The 18,766-nt window shown below is 29.5% G+C and overlaps 6 protein-coding genes across 6 annotated transcripts; 1 reads left to right on the top strand and 5 right to left on the bottom strand.

Annotated features, from left to right (window-relative positions):
- Positions 1-983: 983 nt before the first annotated feature.
- Positions 984-4,327, bottom strand: MKS88_000020 (uncharacterized protein; the record flags this gene model as incomplete). The annotated part of the gene is made up of 11 exons (XM_067219101.1): positions 984-1,111; positions 1,443-1,563; positions 1,680-1,757; positions 2,018-2,058; positions 2,363-2,516; positions 2,722-2,796; positions 2,967-3,044; positions 3,166-3,269; positions 3,521-3,619; positions 3,914-4,150; positions 4,288-4,327. The coding sequence occupies 11 exons, from the start codon at positions 4,325-4,327 to the stop codon at positions 984-986; spliced, it is 1,155 nt and encodes a 384-aa protein (XP_067075910.1).
- A 1,629-nt stretch (positions 4,328-5,956) lies between these two features.
- Positions 5,957-7,013, bottom strand: MKS88_000019 (uncharacterized protein; the record flags this gene model as incomplete). Its single annotated transcript, XM_067218992.1, has 3 exons — positions 5,957-6,073; positions 6,258-6,443; positions 7,011-7,013. The coding sequence occupies 3 exons, from the start codon at positions 7,011-7,013 to the stop codon at positions 5,957-5,959; spliced, it is 306 nt and encodes a 101-aa protein (XP_067075909.1).
- A 2,082-nt stretch (positions 7,014-9,095) lies between these two features.
- On the bottom strand, positions 9,096-11,311 carry MKS88_000018 (uncharacterized protein; the record flags this gene model as incomplete). Its single annotated transcript, XM_067218884.1, has 2 exons — positions 9,096-11,063; positions 11,231-11,311. The coding sequence occupies 2 exons, from the start codon at positions 11,309-11,311 to the stop codon at positions 9,096-9,098; spliced, it is 2,049 nt and encodes a 682-aa protein (XP_067075908.1).
- A 181-nt stretch (positions 11,312-11,492) lies between these two features.
- MKS88_000017 (uncharacterized protein) lies at positions 11,493-12,080 on the bottom strand (the record flags this gene model as incomplete). The annotated part of the gene is made up of 1 exon (XM_067218774.1): positions 11,493-12,080. The coding sequence occupies one exon, from the start codon at positions 12,078-12,080 to the stop codon at positions 11,493-11,495; it is 588 nt and encodes a 195-aa protein (XP_067075907.1).
- Positions 12,081-14,322: 2,242 nt separating this feature from the next.
- MKS88_000016 (uncharacterized protein) lies at positions 14,323-14,797 on the bottom strand (the record flags this gene model as incomplete). Its single annotated transcript, XM_067218663.1, has 2 exons — positions 14,323-14,566; positions 14,667-14,797. 2 exons carry the CDS (start codon positions 14,795-14,797, stop codon positions 14,323-14,325), a joined length of 375 nt encoding a protein of 124 aa, XP_067075906.1.
- Positions 14,798-15,933: 1,136 nt separating this feature from the next.
- MKS88_000015 (uncharacterized protein) lies at positions 15,934-18,231 on the top strand (the record flags this gene model as incomplete). Its single annotated transcript, XM_067218557.1, has 1 exon — positions 15,934-18,231. The coding sequence occupies one exon, from the start codon at positions 15,934-15,936 to the stop codon at positions 18,229-18,231; it is 2,298 nt and encodes a 765-aa protein (XP_067075905.1).
- Between the last annotated feature and the right edge of the window lie 535 nt (positions 18,232-18,766).

Genomic DNA, 18,766 nt, shown 5'->3' with positions numbered 1-18,766 from the left:
TATTTTTACATATTATTTTTTATTACTCCATTTTTTATTACTCCATTTTTTGTTGAACATTTTTTATTACTTTCCTTTTTTGTTATTCACCATAAAATGGTTTCGTAGATATACGTTCATACATTTATGATTTATGTGTTTATATACTTAAGTTTTTGTGTATTTATTTATCCATTTATCTGTTTATATGTAATACTATCTACGCTTTTCTTTGCTTCAGTTTTTATGCACATATGTTAGCATTGTTGTGTTATACTACACATTACACGGAAAAAAAAAAAAAAAAAAAAAAAGAATTTTCAGTAGAAATAAAATATATATAGTATGAAAACATCAGGGAGTTTAAGCACTCCTATGGGTCAACTACGATGAGAATTATTCAAATAATAAGTACAATGATAAACACAGGGGAAGGGAACAGAGAAAGAAAATTCAATAAATTAAAAAAACTCAATAAATTAAAGAAATTTAATAAATTAAAAAAACTCAATAAATTAAAAAAATTGAAACAAATGAATATATTAAAACAGCATAACCTCATAAAATCGCATAACACAAGGTAAAACATTTTTTATTTTTGTTTTACCTTCTCCACGACTGCACAAAACAACAAAACATTTTTTGGGATAAGCGCAATGTCTTTGTAATTTTTAATTTTTCCGCATATACGTATGTATGTATGTATATATATATATATATATATACATATATATATGTGCGCATTCATATTTGCACGGATACATATATATATATATGTGCGCATTCATATTTCCATGGATACATATGTACATGTACGCGTATATATATATATATATATATGCTCATTTTTTTTTGTTTATACTTATACATTACTAATATAAAAGGGAAACACATATTCAACTTTTTGCTAATACATTGTATATGCACAGGTACAAAATTTACACAAAACAAAAACAAACATGTTCGTTTTTCATAATATGACTGAAGGTGATATGCTTCTAAAATTAGTTGGTCATATCACCTGGAACTCCTGTTCTTTTCTTTCTTACATATTTTTTTTTCTTTTTTTTTTTCATTTTTAATTTCTTAAAACCCTTTTTAATGTGCTTCTTCACCATCTGTTTTGTTTCTCCTGAAAAAGAGGTGTGCATAAACAAGTACGTCTAAATTGGCTTGTAACGAATGCACATGTACATCCACATGCACGTGTGTGTATGTGTGTGTGTATGAACAACCGCTTTGTTGCCTATTCCCCTAATGTGGAAGAGCTGTCTATAGGGACATATGAGCTGCACACTCTACTCACTAAAACGCATATTAGTATTACGCAAATGCATATATATATACATATATATATACATATATATATATATGTAGACATATGCAAACACAAAGTAAAAACACTCTAATACACCTCTATGCAGGGATTTATATACATTTTATTTTTACAATTGTGTGCTCACCCTCTGCCTTATATTTTTCCTTATGATCAAGCACCCTCTGAACGATAACTTTCCTGTCCTGTTCAGAATTTTTTGAACATTTTGAAAAAAAAAGAAAAGAAATTGTGCAAAATAAGGAAAACTAATACAAAATAAAAAAAAAAAAAAAAAAAAAGTATTGCACACAATGTACTAAACAACTCCTGTTTTCTTTTTCTTTTTTTTTCTTTTTTATTATTTAAAATGTAAAGTGCTTACATTTATTTCTTTTCCATTGAACATCTCAATAGCCTTTTTAACGGAGCTTCTGTTCTTAAAGAGAACAAAACATACCCCCTGAATGAAGACAAAAAAAAAAAATAAAAAAAAAAAAAAGAAAAACAAAATGAATAGTAATGAATACGGTTTAGAATTTTATAAGCACTCTCACATGAATATTGCCTTCCCACTTTTCAGCAGAGTAATTAGCGCGAAAAGATCTTCGCGTTTTTCATTTTTGTGCCTGTTCTTTATATGAAAGAGTGGTCTACAAATGCAGTTAGTAGCTTTTTCTTTTATTTAATTTTTTTTATTTTCCTTTTTTTCATTCTCCTTACCGTCGAACAACTTGTCTTCTCGTCTCGTAGTATTCGAATTCCTAGGGAAGAAAAAAAAAAGGAATAAAAAAAAAAGAAAAAAAAAAGATAAAAAAAAAGAAAACAAAAAAAGAAATAAAAAAAAAAAGAAAAAAAAGGTGAATAAATGCAGATTAAGCCAAATACATCCAAACAAGTACAGATAAAGCCAAATACATCCAAACAAGTACATATAAAGCCAAATACATCCAAACAGGTACAGATAAAGCCAAATAAATCCAAATCAACACAATGCAAGTCTATGTGAGAGGGTACGTTATACTCCTCCGCTTTTATAAAAAGAAAAATGCAAAATTGAAAAGGTACCTTTAATCTCATCTATTTCCTTCATTACTTCATATAAATCCCTTTCGTTTAATTTTTTATGTAAATTTTTTATACATACAGACTTTTTCCTGTTAAAAAAATTTTCATCCCCCAGCTTGGTAATTCTTATTACATAACCTTCATATACAGTCCCCTATGAAGAGAATAAAAAAAATTTTAAACTGTAATCCACAGCGTGAACGTTTCGGTGCATATACCATGCAAGTCGCACTTGTGTATACACTTCATTATATGCACAATGACATACACGAACTAATACTTTCCTTATATTTATATTAAATGGGAGAAAAAAAAAAAATAAATAAATAAAATGCAGTTAAAGAATATGAACACTTTACACTTTTTTCCAAAAGCATATGGACATCCTCTTTATTCTTCAACGTTATTAATGCATTCATGTTATCTTTAGCATCCTAATTGAATTTAAAAGAACAAAGAATTAAATCAGGTATTTTTTTTTTTTTTCCCTTGCCTTTTTTCCCCTTGTTATTTTACACAGAAAACGGGGAAAATAACATACAAAATGCAATCCCATAATTATATATCTTCTTTGTAATTTTTTTTTTTTTTTTATTTTTTTTACAGTAAACTTCTTCAATATAACACCTAACTTCTTTTTATTAACGTACTTTTCATCTATCGGCTGAGAACGAAACCTCACCTATATGAATGGGACACGTATACACATGTATACACGCATATAAACACGTATGCACAAACATATACACAAACATATACACACATGCACAACGTCCACGATACAAACGAGCATATGAAGGTACCGCTTCTACAGTAGATTTTTTAACATTCAAAATTTTTAGCAATTTTGACGGCCTCATATTCCTCAAAGGGAGGTTACCAACAAAAACAGTTCTTTTATTTCTTTCTAAAAGGAAAAAAATTCAAAAATGGACAAAAATGGACAAAAATGAAAAAAAAAATATAAAATATTACAATGAGTGAAAATATGAGCAGCACATATATTTATACAATAGGGTAAAAACGTATGCAGAGGGGGGGGGAGTACTAAGCTCTAACAGTTTTACATATGCATAAAATATATATATTACATCAAACGCGTTTAGATAAGAACACACATATTACATATTACATACTATATTTTGTAGATCTTATTACCATCGTTATTGATATTAACTTTCACCAGGGACTTGTTCTTTTCTAGGTCTGTGCGCACAGACTCTTTGCCTTCTATTTTCTTTGTACTCTTTTCTTTATCTAAAAATATTATTTACGCAAGATTATGAAATAAACATTGTATCTTTTTCTTTGTGTTTATGAACATGTTGTTCGGCTTTACATCAACAACCGGGAGAGTGTTTAGCTCATAATATGCCCCAACATGCAAACAGATATACACATATGTATATATATATATATATGTATATGTATATATATATATATATATATATATATATATATATATATACATGTATACATGTCCATACAAACGTGAAAAAGAACAAGCGCATATGCACATTTGCCGTGACGCAGTTAACTGTGTTGACTCACCTTCCTTTGGCAAAACGAGCGATTTGTTTTTGTTCAAAAAATCAACAACAGAGCTAATTTGTTTTATTAATGTGTGCTCCTTCTTATCTGAACTTAGCTGCTCTAATATTTTTGAAACTGCTTTTTTATTTTCTTCTTGTCCTCTTAAATTCTCATTTGCACAAGCGTTGTTACGACTCTCTTCATAATATAGTGCACTAGCATTTTTCTTTTCTTTTGATGCATTCAATTTGTTCACTTTTATGTGAGCATTATATGTTTGGTATTTTTCGTTTTTTGTTTTGCTGCTCGCTTTGCTGCTCGCTTTGCTTCCCGTTTCGCTTTTTTTTTTTTTTTTTTTTTATCGTTCTTATGTGTTTCCTTTCGTACCTTACTTTCATCCGTTAATTCTTTTTTTTCCTTTCTGCGTTTCATCTTTTTACATATATTTTCATAATTGTTCGTATTTTTTAATCTTTTTTAAACTTTCTCTTTTTTTTTTTTTAAATTACAGAAATTATGTACATGTACATGACAACAGCATGAAACTACATATGTTTGCAGGATTAGCAGTTTATAGCTACGATTTTTCTGAATTCATATTTGTGAATCGTACTTACATATACATACATAATGTATATTGCGTACATGGGAGGGATATGCATATATATATATATATATATATATATATATATATAATATATATATATATATATATATATATATATATATATTTAATATATATATTTATATTTATTATTATATATATATTTATATTTATATTTATATACAGTACGACTGGAAAGATGTAATGTTTGCACAAAGAAAGATACGAATGTACTTCGCTTTGTATGTTACAACTATGTTAATCATGGAACGGAGCTATTACAATATTCTAGGCACTTTGTTTATTTTTTATTTTTTCCTCTTTACTTTATATTGTTTATTTTTTTATTTTTTTATTTTTTTATTTTATATTTTATATTTTTTAATTTCTTCTCCAACATGGCAAATATTGGCGCCTTCTCGAAATAGCTCGTGGAAAATGCTTTTTAAAAAAAAAAAAAAAAAAAAAATAAATAAATGGTAAAAAGGTATATATTATTCATAATCATTTGTAAAGTAAGTAGTAGCTCCATTGTGCTCATTTTCAAACGAAATAAAAAATTTCATTTATGTATTTTTCAATGACTTAGTACGACACTGTTGTTCGGACATATATAAGCTTATGTCGTAATTGCTTTTAACAAAATAAATACCGTATTGTGAAAAGATATGCAATCAGCAGAAATGGAAAAAAAGAGAGTAAAATAAGGTATAATGATATATAATAAGAAGTAATATACAATAAGAAGTAATATGCAATAAGTAGTAATATACAATAAGTAGTAATATACAATAAGTAGTAATATACAATAAGTAGTAATATACAATAAGTAGTAATATACAATAAGTAGTAATATACAATAAGTAGTAATAAAATATAGTAACGTATAATAAAATATATTCATGTATAATTAAAATAAAATAAAAAGCACATTGCTCAATCTTAGTAAATAACAGATTCAGTCTGGCTAGCCCATATCACCTTTTTAATTATAAATACTCAAGTTTCAATTCAGCATTTTTTTTTGAATATATTGTTATATCTCTCTTTTCAAAGTCAAGCCAAAAGGACATGCTTTTTTTAACATGTTTGTGCATATATAGGTAAATACATATTTGTATGTACACATACATAAGTAACTCATATTTGTATGTATATAGTTTATGTACATATATAAGTTTTCTTTTTCCCGTCTATCAATAATCATCGTAGCAACTCTTACGCTGCTATGATTTACAAAATACGACACAGGAGGATGTTGGGAAAAAAGGAAAAAGAAAAAGGAAAAGGAAAAAGGAAAAAGGAAAAAGAAAAAGGGAAAAAGGAAAAGGGAAGAGGAAAAAGAAAAAGGGAAAAAGGAAAAGGGAAGAGGAAAAAAAAATATATAAAAGTGTACTCTAATATAACTATGCAAAATGAAAAAAAAACAAAATAGTAAACGACTTCATTCATAATATTTAACTCTTCTCCTTATCAGCATACGGGTCCTGAACTACAATCAGTGTGTAATCCTTATCAGGTGCAATCATTATTTCGTGTTTCTTTGATCGTAACCGTAAAAAGTTTATATCGTTCTATAAATAAATACATTACAGAAAAAAAAAAAAAAAAAAAAAAAGATTTGCACATAGTAAAATAATACAAAAAAGGGCGATATGGAATAAAGGTAATATGGAAGTAGGGCAGTATATGGAAGAATAGTTTTCTTAAATAATCATCCACATTTCACCATTTTTCCAATTTTTCTTTTTGCTCAACCTGAGGATCTAGCTCTCGAATTACGTCCTTCGCCTTGTTAGACAAATGCGTAAGTAGTGATGCATGCAAATGAGACTGCTGTTGATCGAACGTGCTCTTAATTATTAACCCATCACTATTTACAACTAAAATGCCTATAACCCCTTTATGGTTTTTAATTCTGTTTAGTATTTCTTCTGCCTCACTCTTAAGACGAAAGGGGTAAGGGAAAAAAAAAAAAAAAAAAAAAAAAAAAAAATATATATTTTACTGCCAGTAGAAACGTACACATAAAATACAAAGAGGTATAACTGTAGACAGCTTACAGCCAAATATGTATCATATTATATAAGCGAGATAACGTTAGTATATGTTCATAATTATTCTATAACTGTTTGCAAAAATTAAGAGCATGTGCATAGAAAAGTATATAAATGTAAACATTGCTTGTACATTTAATATATTATATTTTTTGCGTGCATTTTCTGGCTTGCTGTTTTAAAAGGGGGTTATTAAGTTATTAGGAAAAGGAGAAAAATATATAAGTACGTGTAAAAACGTATATATATGTGTATGTATATATATATATGTATGTATTTACAAAAGCGCATATTTTCTTTATTTTTTTAAAAACCTTGCAAAGTAATAACTGTTGCTTTTAACTATTATGACATGTTTTACTTATCCTCCAAGCGTTAATTTTAAGTAAACGTAACTTCAAGTAGTTTTTTCCTTTTTTTTTTTTTTTTATATTATATATTTTTGCTATATTACCATTTTTCCTCTTATGGTACTCTTCGCTAATTTTTTTATTTTTTAAAAAGTCCTCTTATATAATTGATACGATTTGTACAATTTAAGGAAAGTCTAACACACAAGCATTTTAATTTCCTTAATTAGAAAAATAAGCAAAGAGTAGTCAAAGCCTGTGAGCCCTTGAGGCAATATATGAGTACTTGTGTAAGTAATGGTATATGTGTATGGTATATGTGTATGGTATATGTGTATGGTATATGTGTATGGTATATGTGTATGGTATATGTGTATGGTATATGTGTATGGTATATTTGTATGGTATATTTGTATGGTATATTTGTATGGTATATTTGTATGGTATATTCGTATGGTATATTTGTATGGTGTATGTGTATGGTATATGGACATGTTTATATGGATTCGTGCGTATGTATATGTATAAGAACTTATGCGCAGCGTAGCCAAATGCGATGTGCCTCCTATATATTGCGGATACTCAATATTTTCCTAAAAAATTATATAGCGTTTTGTATGTTTTCACTTCTCTCATTATATCCTTATTTTCCATTTCAATTAAACAAGGTTCCTCTACTCCCCATGCAAATATATACCATGTGTGCACGTTCAAAAAAAAAAAAAAAAAAAAAAAAAAAAAAAAAAACTTCTATGTAAATTTCCCTTTTTATGCACAGGCAAGAATTTTCCACCTTTTTTTCAGCTAAATATTTCTCGTACATGTGTAGAAAAAAAAAAAAAAAAACATATATACATAAATATATACATATACATATATGTATACTTAAACATATACATATACGTATACATATGTGTATACATATGTGTATACATATGTGTATATAAGCATATATATACAGTACGCGCGTCCACAGCTTCTACCCGTTTAGCTTCTTCCTTAATTGTGCAATTTCTCGTAATTCTTTAGAAGGTGAAAAGCTAAGATACACCATTCTCTGCCTAAGAATGAAAGTCTTTGTGTTTCACTTACATAAGAGACAACTTGTTCTGCGTTAATTATTTCTTTTTTTTTTTTTCCCCTCCCCCCCCATCTTTTACTAAATTTGAATTTTTATAAAAGTTATTATTTTTCCTCTATTTTACAAACAAACGAGTTTTTCGGCTTTGCCATATAAAAAAATTAGTAAAAATTGAGAGTAAAAAATAATTTAGTGCAAATGGGGTGTATGTGTACGCTCGGGAGGGCGCGTGTAAGTGTGTGCATATGTGGGGAATGGATGGATGTACATGCGCATATTCATGTGAACTCGCGCATGTGTGTATACAAACGAAGTGGTACATCATTTCGACAAAATCTTTTCAGAGTGAAATGAAAAAAAAAAAAATAATAATAAGACTAAAAATAACAACAAAGTACTAACAAGACTAAAAATAGGAATCCATTTAGTTAATCTTTTATTTACCCTTCATCAATTTCACTGGAAAAACATAATTTTAAAAAATAAATTTTTCCAGCATTTTCTCTTAACAGAAAAGCGGCAAGTAAATGCAGCATGAAATGACAAAAACAAAAACGTCGAGGAAATGTAACAAATTAAAACTGTTCAGAAAATAAGCACATGTCGCAAGTAAAGATGAAATAAAAAAAAAAAAAGAAAAAAAAAAGAATAATAATAATGATAATGATAACGATAACGATAACGATAATGATAATGATAACGATAACGATAACGATAACGATAACGATAACGATAATGATAATCATAATGATAACGATAACGATAATGATAATCATAATGATAATCATAATGATAATCATAATGATAATCATAATCATAATGACCATAGGCTGTCACAATGTACTTTCGAAAAGAATTAAAAATTTTTACCCCTACTATTTTGTGAAACCTATGCAGCGTTCACTAGAACGTGAATATATATGAACGTATATGCGCATGGACGTGTACATATGGAAGCAATCAAACAATGTCTTCTTTCCCTTTTCCTTTTTTTTTTTTTTTTTTTTTATAATTCTATAAAATTTATCCAAAGGTACACACACAAAAAATTCGCTATTCTTCTTATTCTACTCCTCTTCTCTTCGACAAAATTGCGTAAGTGATATCCTTACAAATGCTGAAACAAGTCGAAAGAACCATTATTTTTTGGAGTTTTCATATCGGAAAAGAGTTTGCCACTGTTGTTTTTTCCGTTACTGCTTCTACTATGGCCATTGTCACCCATGCTCCCTTTGCTTCGTCTGTTTGCATTACTGCTAACTTGGTTCATGGGAGATTGTTTAGTACCTACCAAAGGTTGGCATTCCTTTCGGCTTTTTATTTTTTCAAGCAATCTTGCAATATGTGGAGACTTGACAGTACGGCATGGAACTTTCATACTTTTTCTTATAACACTAGGTGATGAAACGTCAAAGTATCCAAACTTATACTGGTCAGGCATATTATATAATTTATATTTATTTATATTATTATACATCCCATTCTTCTGATATGTTTTTTTGTTTTCCATTATTTTCCCGTTATTCGTGCGGTTTGGTATATCATACACCCCTTTAGGGTCCTCCTCCAAGTTGTTCACGTTGCTCGAGTTGTTCACGTTGCTCGAGTTGTTCACGTTGCTCGAGTTGTTCAAGTTATTCAAATTGTTCAAGTTATTCAAATTGTTCAAGTTATTCAAATTGTTCAAGTTATTCAAATTGTTCAAGTTACTCAAGTTGTTCAAGTTACTCAAGTTGTTCAAGTTACTCACGTTGCTCACAAGGTAACTATATACATCATTAGATTTGTCATTAACTCTCTCTTTATTATTACTCGCTTCATCCTTATCATTGTATTTATTCTTCTCTTTTTCTTTATCTTCGTGCTTGTTTAGCAATTCCCTGTAGTATTGCACTAAATCTTGCTTCCTCCTCAACTCGTCATCTAGCTGCTTATTCAATTCATCATATTTTACTTTTTCACTTTTTTCAAACTGTACTTTTTTAGAATCATATTCATTTTTCATTTTCTCTGAGTATGTATCTACGTCTTCTTTCATTTTCCTTTTTTCTGCAGAATCGATGTCAATTTTATGATTATCCAAATTGTATATATTTTTTTTCCGATCATCATAGTCCTTATACAGTTGCATGATTTTTTGTTCCGTTAACTGATAATTCTCATTTAACTGTTTTTCCATTTCTTTAACTTGTAAAATTTTTTCATTATAATCGGACTCGATTTTTTCCATTTCTTCCTTAACATTTAATATGCATGTATCATTTAACTGCTCCTTATTTTTAAGCTCATTTAATTCTTCCTTTTTTGAATTGATAGAGATGTCTATTTCCTTTTCTTTTATTTTTTCTTCATTTATTTTCTCTTGTAGTTCATATATTTGCATATTTTTATTTTCTATTTCTCTTTCTGTTTTCCATAATTCATTTTGTTCTTCCTTAATTTTTATTTTCATCTTGTCTAACACACTTTGTAGATTATTTGAGATGGTTTTATGTGTATCACAATTTATATCAATATGGTATAAAATATTATGCATTCTATTTGTTTCATTTAATAGTACATTTCGTATTTCTTCCTTATAATTATTTATTTCTTCTTGTATAGAATTTTGTTCCTTTATCAAATCGTTGATCATAGTTTGGTTTACCTTCTTCTTTTCCTCTTCAATTTTTTCATTTATTCTCCTTTCTTCATTTTTATCCTCTACCAGTTCTTTCTCCTTTCTTTCGATGTGTTCTTCTAATTTGATTACTTTCTTTCTCAACTGATTGCACATTTCCTCTTCTTTTTTCTTTTCCGTTTCGATTTTTTTTATTGTTTTTACTAACTTGTTTATCTCTTCTTTAACATTATTCAACGAATCCTCTAACTCATCTCTTGTCTGGACACTACTATCAAACCCGCACTTAATTACGTTCAAATAGTACTCCTGGGATGTCGTTTGGGTTTCCAAAAATTTGGTCTGTGATAGTAGTCTCGAATTGTCACATGCCATTTCGCTGCTAGCACTCACCAGTTTGTCTATTTGCACTTTTAATTCCTTTTCGTTTTCGATGATCGTTCGCCTGTTCCCCTCCTGCAAAAAAAGGCGGTCAGAATGGGAAAAAATCGAAAAAAAAATGAAAAAAAAAAAAAAAAGAAAAAAAAAAACACATTTTTCAAATATTCGATTGTGCATGTTACATGCACAGTATGAATACTTAAAAATGGAGAAGCGCTTTCATGCACTGGGCAGCGCTCCACTGCGCCGCGCATAAAATTGTTACTACTGTTACTGTTATCATTGTTATCGAAATCTCTATCGATATCACTCATATCATTCATATCACTCTTATTGTTGTTGTTATTGTTGTTGTTATTGTTGTTGTTATTGTTGTTGTTATTGTTGTTGTTATTGTTGTTGTTATTGTTGTTGTTATTGTTGTTGTTATTGTTGTTGTTATTGTTATTGTTATTGTTATTTTATTTTATTTTATTATTATTTTTTTTTTTTATTTTCCTCTTGCTAAGGCTGAACTACCATCTCCGCCTTTTGGCTAGCCAAATTTTCCCCGCTGGCAATGATGCTATCCTTGTCATCGGCAATGCTTTTTATGATTCCTTCCTTCTCTTCACATGCTCTTTTGTAATCATTATGCATTATGGAAGTTTTTTCTAAATTCAAATTAGTTAAAATTTGGAAAGACTCCAAAGCTTCTTTATGCTGATTAATTTGGTAATCTATTTCTTTTATTTTATTAGTTATATTAACAGACTCGTTATTCATAAAGTTTATATGCTTTTCTAAATTTTGTAATTCTTCCTTTAATATTATATTTACATGTTCATTTTGTTTCATCTCCAAACATTCTTTTTCTTCTATATTTTGTAACGTATCCTTCATTTCGTCTGCCTCTACATTTTTCATATTCATAGTAACTAGCGAGTCGTGGAATATTTTAAAAAGAATAATAAAATTTTCGCATGACTCATGAAAATTTACATTCAATCCAAAGTAATAATCGCAACTCTTTTTGCAAACATTTCCAATCTTTTTTAAAAAAACGTATTCACTTTCCACTTCCTTTTTCTTTGTCTTGCCCTGTGACTCCATGAGGGACACTTAACATTGGGAGGATTGGAGAAGCGGAAAATCAGGGAAAAAAAAAAAAAAAAATATATCCATATATATATATATCCATATATATATATATATATATATATATATATATACATATGTAAAAGCGTGCATGCATGGACATATCAAAAATGTGAATGAGTGCAAACACATGATTAATGTAAAGAGGAGATGAGAAATATAAATTCATTTCCCTTTTCCAAAAAAAATGAAACAATAAAATAATGCGAAAATTAAATAATACGTTGACAAGACAACAAAATAATACGTTGACAAGACAACAAAATAATAAGATGACAAGACAACAAAATAATAAGATGACAAGACAACAAAATAATAAGATGACAAGACAACAAAATAATAAGATGATAGGATCATAAAAATAAAAAATAAAAGGTTTCCTCCCTTTTAACATACTTTTATTTTTCGAATGTTCAGTAAATTCTGTGAGAGTGTCCATTCTGCAATTAAATTCGTTGCTCACTTTGTTACTTTTGTAATAAGCCATATTTGACAGATCATCTTTTTTTTTTTTGTTCGTCGACATATAAGCATTTAACATACATCCTTCGTTTACCATCATCGTTAAGAAGTGGGCTATAACGAGTTAAATTTTTCGCTTAATCATACGTTCAATTGTGCGCATAATTGTGCGCATAATTGAGCGTATAATTGAGCGTATAATTGCACGTTTGTGTGTGTGCACGTAATGTATACACTCCGTGCACTGTTCATATATTATGACAAGGCAAGGTAAAATCAGGCTAATAAAACAATAAGATGAAAATGGAACAAGTAGTAAGCAATAGGACAAAATGGGAATGAGTTCGAAGAGATATAAAGAAACAAAAAGTTGTACCAGAAAAAAAAAAAAAAAAAAAAAAAAAACGGTTAAGTTAATGTTTTTTCATTCTGAACAATAGACAAAGGAACAAAAAAAAAAAAAAAAAATACATACACACGTACATAAATATACATATATATATATATATATATATACATATGTATATATATATATATATTTAGCAAAACAACACAACAATAGAAAACAAAAAAGATAAGCACTTACACTGACATATAAAAGTAGAATAGCAAAATTCTTGGTCCATTCGCTAGCCAATTGAAATTTTTTGAATATCTCTAATTAACAAATTATAGACAGGTTAAGGCTCACAATCGTTTAGAGTGTATGTACATGTTAATATGTACACAGAATAAGAAAATTAAAAGGGGGAAAGGATATCATAATTGAAGTCATATATAAAATGCTTGAAAAAAAAGGGGAGGAAGAATAAATATTTCTTTTTAACTTTTCTCCTTTGTCTTTTCTTTTTTCTTTTTTCTTTTTTCTCTTTTCTTTTTTCTTTTTTCTTCTTTTATTTATTTTGAATTGACATGACATACAACAAAAAAGGCTGCAAGTGTTTTATTCCTTAATGTAGTTTGTATATATTTACGTGTGTTTGCATGTACATGTGCATGTTTTATGCTGTGTTCATAAATTCCTCGCCGCCAGCAAAATACAGTTCCCTAAAAAACTATTTTAAATATAATAATTACTTACACATTTCCCAGTTCATTTCAATGAAACTAATAATTAGTGCTCTAAACATTGCTCTCACAAATTTTTTGTGTCAGTGATACACTTATATATTTGTTTAATCAAAATTAAAAAAGTGTAATTTGCAAAATGGGATAAAATAATGTATACATTAAAAAAAGGAGAAGCAAAAAGATTGTACATGCTTTTCTTATTTGTATATATAAAGGGTAAAGGAATAAGTACGTATATAGATATATACATACATATATATATATATACATACACGTGTGCAATCAAGTGTCCAGATATGTGCTTTTGTAGCTATTATGTACGAATAAGTCAGATAATAAAAAAGTGGGTTATTTACAATTTTGAGCAGCATTATTTTCCGCTATACAATAATTCCCCCCCACACCAGTAAAAAAAATAAAATAAAATAAAATAAAAAATAAAAAAAATTAGAAATCGTTTACACAACTGTGTCTATTAATGTACAAAAAAAAAAATAATAATAATAATATTTCTATCTAAAAAGACCATTGTCTTCTCTCATAAAAATGGAGAACATATGCGTTAATTGTAAACGTGGAATAAAGGAGAACACACGCACACATGCACACACGCTTATATCCACACATACACATATATGTAGGACGAACGAGAACAAAATAATACTCAACAATTAATTCCATTTGCAAAAATAAACAAAAGGAATAACGGTCTTACAATGTCCTCCCTCGTAATATTGAAATATAACATTTGTTCCTTCTTTTCCATAAGGTTAATATTGTAAACAACATTATTCGGGTTTTGTATTAACATACTATACTTCCTCTTACTATTTTGCGCGTTAATATTATTAATAAAGGAATAACCAATATGATTGCTCAAATTGCTTTGACAAGGGGAGAAATTTCTCCTTTTGTTGTGTTAAAGTGTTGGCAAAATTGTATATGTTCTTAGGTTCACAACCCCTGTATAATACCAGTCCATGTTTATTTTTTCGCATGTACTTGTACATGTGTTTTTTCCCTGTGTCGTTGCAAAAAGGATACACAAATTTGTATGAATAGGCACTTGTCTTTTTCCATTCATTCTCTTTTCCTTTGATCTTTTTCTCTTCCCCATTTATTATTCCTTTTCTCATCATCCTATCTTTTCTTTCACAAACTCGAGTTAACCGCTTTTAGCCTTCAGATCGAAATATTTTCGAGAAATTAAAAAGATAAATATGTGGAATTTAAGCAAATGCATACGGGCTTGTTAAATTAAAAAAAAAAAAAAAAAAAATTTACTTATTTATTAATATAAATATTTATTTGTTTATTTGTTCATTTGTTTATTTGTTTGTTTATTTATTTATTCATTATTCTTTATTTTATCTATTTATTTTCCCGTACAGTTGTCAACGGGGTTTAAAATTATTTTCATAAAAGTACATTACAGTAAAAAACAGGGACTAACAAATGGCATAGCAAAAGCATACCTTTTTTTCTGTTAGCATTTTTACTGAGTTGAACATATATATGTATACGCACATATGTATACGCACGTACATATCAAACATACGTGCACGTGTACATATGTATATGCCCATGTTACGGAAAAAATGCTCATTTACGCAATTTCTATAGGCCCTTAGTGTCTGCAAAATTTAATGAAGAATGTTATAGTTTTGCGTTCACCCTTGTGCATGTAATTATATTTAAACATTAAGATATATTTTTTTTAGATCTCATGTGGGTAAATACTTGTACATCTTTTCCTTTTGCATAACCAAAATACGTACAAGGTAAGTACATGTTGTCAAAAAAAATAATGACTGTACAAAATTTAAGTAAGAACGATTAAAAAGGGGGGAGTAATACTTAAGCTGAAAAATAGCTCCAACAAACGAGGACTTGAAAGGTTACACTTTATGCATGCATGTCTGCATGCATGAGAAAGCACATGCACACACGTAAGTACATACACACACGTAAGTACATACATACACGTAAGTACATACATACACGTAAGTACATACACACACGTAAGTACATACATACACGTAAGTACGTACACACACGTAAGTACATACATACACGTAAGTACATACACACACATAAGTACGTACACACACGTAAGTACATACATACACGTAAGTACATACATACACGTAAGTACATACATACACGTAAGTACATACATACACGTAAGTACATACACACACGTAAGTACGTACGCACACGTGAGTGCACACATACACCCCCATACATGTACACGTATACCGCACCTGGAGTGAACATGGAGAACACCGCCGAATATGATGCCTTGAAGTCTATTAACGAGGAAGAACGAATACAACTACAAAACAAGTTGTGTGCACAGAGGATAGAGCTTGAGGAGAGGAAAAAATACTTGGAAGAGTTAAAGAGATCAAACGAAAGCATTTTAATGAGTAATGAAGTAAAAGAAAGCAATATAACAAGGGATAGCAGCATAACAAGAAATATTAGCGGTGATGAGTACCCTGATCCTGATCAAATGCTAAAGAATTTCTTAGAATCCTTAGAAAAAGAAGACCAAGAAAATGTACTATTTAAAAAACAACTAAATGGTAGTAATGATAGGATATATTTAGATAACCATATAATTAATGGGAGCCTTACCAAAGACCAGTTCTACAATAACAGTAGCTCTTTAGAAGAACACACAGATCACTCTTTCCTTTTTAAAAAAAACAATTCATCGGGGAAAAATTTTAATTTTAAAATTAACAAGGTGAAATACGAAAAGGTTATTAACGTGAAACAGAAAAATATTATTAATTTTGATAAGTCCACTCAGGTCAATATGTTTGATAGTGGTTCCGCGACTGCCCCGACTACCGCCACTATTACTGCTGCCGCTACTACTACTTCTTATCATCAAAGGAACGGAAAAGGGAAGATGACTACTCTCTTCTCAAATACGGGAGCCCAAAAGGATAGTACCAATAAAATGGGGAAATTACATAGTAACATGACCATGTCAAGTAAAAAAAATGTTGTCCTGAAAAAGAAGAAGCTATCAGAAAAAGAGGATTTTTCTTCTGAAGAGGGAGGCGAGGAACAAAGCGAAGAGAGAAACGAATACAGAAGTGAAGAGGTTGACGAGAACAGGGTGGCGAACAGGGTGTCGAACAGGGAAGCAGATGGGGAAGAGGACCTCGAACAGGACGCAGACAACATCAAGAGCGATAAGAGCAGTACCCACCAAAGGCTCTCAAACCAGGGAAAGCCAAAGAACTGCTTAAAAGAAGGAAAGAACAACATCTTTGTAGACGAAGAGAAAAGGAAAAGCATACTTAAGAGCAGCAGTTACATGAAATTTATCCAGAATAGCTCAAAAATAATAGAACGGTCCTTAGGTGAACAAGACATGTTTAATTCCACCTTCGATTTTGTAGCAAAAGATATAAGCGATGAATCTGAAAGTTTTGAAAAATTAAAATTTCTTAATACATATTACTGTAAAAAATATACAAATGGAAGACCAATCACAGATGTAAAAACATCTCATATATATAGCGATTTATTTTTAGCTTCTTACGGATTGTCCGATGTGTGTAATTATGCAGATCCTGATGGATATATTTTAGTATGGAATATAACAATGAATAGTAGACCAGAATATGTATTCACATCTCAACATGCAGTATGTACAACATTGTTTAATAAATTTAATCCTCATTTAATAATAGGAGGTACTTATACAGGTAATGTTGTTTTATGGGATATTCGAGCTAACCAAAAACCGATACAAAAAACTTACCTGACCTCGCAAGGTCATTTACATCCAATTTATTGTGCAGAAGTTATTGGTACACAAAATGCTCATAATTTGGTAACAGTAGACACAGATGGCAGATTATGTAACTGGTCTTTGAATATGCTTACCTATCCATCTGATACAGTAGATCTAAAAAGAGCAAACAAAGAAGTGTCTTGTTGTTCTTTTTCTTTTCAAGAAGGAGAAATAAACACATTATATGGAGGTGCAGAAGATGGATCTTTATTTCAAGCTCAAATACATGGTAACAAAGTAGGTATAACTGAATATTATAATATTCATCATGGTCCATTAACAGCTACACAATTCCATCCACTAATTGAAGGTACCAATGATCATAATGATCTCATATTAACATCTTCAGTTGATTGGACATGTAAATTAATTAGTATAAAACAACCTAGAAATATACTATTCACTTTTAACACGTTTGAAGATTATCTAATGGATGTTAAATGGAGTCCAACTCATCCATCCATATTTGCAGCATGTAGTAGTAACGGAAATATTACACTATTTAACATCTCTTATGATATGGAATGTTCTTTCTTTGAAACCACTGTTCAGGAAAAATCAACAAATAAAATTGCCTGGTCATACGATGGAAGGAAACTCATTGCTGCTGACTCAGACGGGGGCTTGACCCTATGGAATGCATCCACCGAAATATATCAACCCCGAGCTGAAGATGTTACTCAGTTTGACAGCAAAATTGAAAAATTGAAAGCCGAGTGCGTGCCGGCTGACCAGGTGGACATGGAGATGGTTTGAAGTTGGAAGTGGGAAGCAGAAAAACCGCTCATATATACCGATTCACCTCCTCAGTGCACCATAAATCAGTACTTAAAAAATCCATGCAAACACTGAAAACATAGCACATAAGTCATTGAACTCGATACATGCCACCAAAAATTAAGAAGAACAAACCAAAACAAAACTCCTCCATTTCGCTCGTGCATATAGTATATACATATATGAGAGTATTTACATAGGTGCACATGTTAATAAATATGCATATGCTTGGGTTCATGTAACTTACATGAGATACACAAGACCTTATCCGTTTATTCGCTTCCCTGTTTAGCCTTTTCCCATTTTACCGTTCCAACGAACTTTCGTATCGTCAGATCGAGTAACAAGTAGCCTTCTTTTTTCACCCTTATTAATATTAAAAAAATTAAATAAAAAAAAAAAAAAAAAAAAATTACTCAAAAATTGTAGTTCATCAGCCATTTTTTGTAAAAACTTTTTCCCTTCTTTTTTTAAAAAAAAAATAAAGCATACAGGGGATTGAAAATTAACAAAT

The sequence above is a fragment of the Plasmodium brasilianum genome, assembly GCF_023973825.1.
Source record: "Plasmodium brasilianum strain Bolivian I chromosome Unknown PB_00_01, whole genome shotgun sequence".
Classification (NCBI taxonomy): domain Eukaryota; phylum Apicomplexa; class Aconoidasida; order Haemosporida; family Plasmodiidae; genus Plasmodium; species Plasmodium brasilianum.
This window is presented reverse-complemented; position numbering and strand designations above follow the sequence as displayed.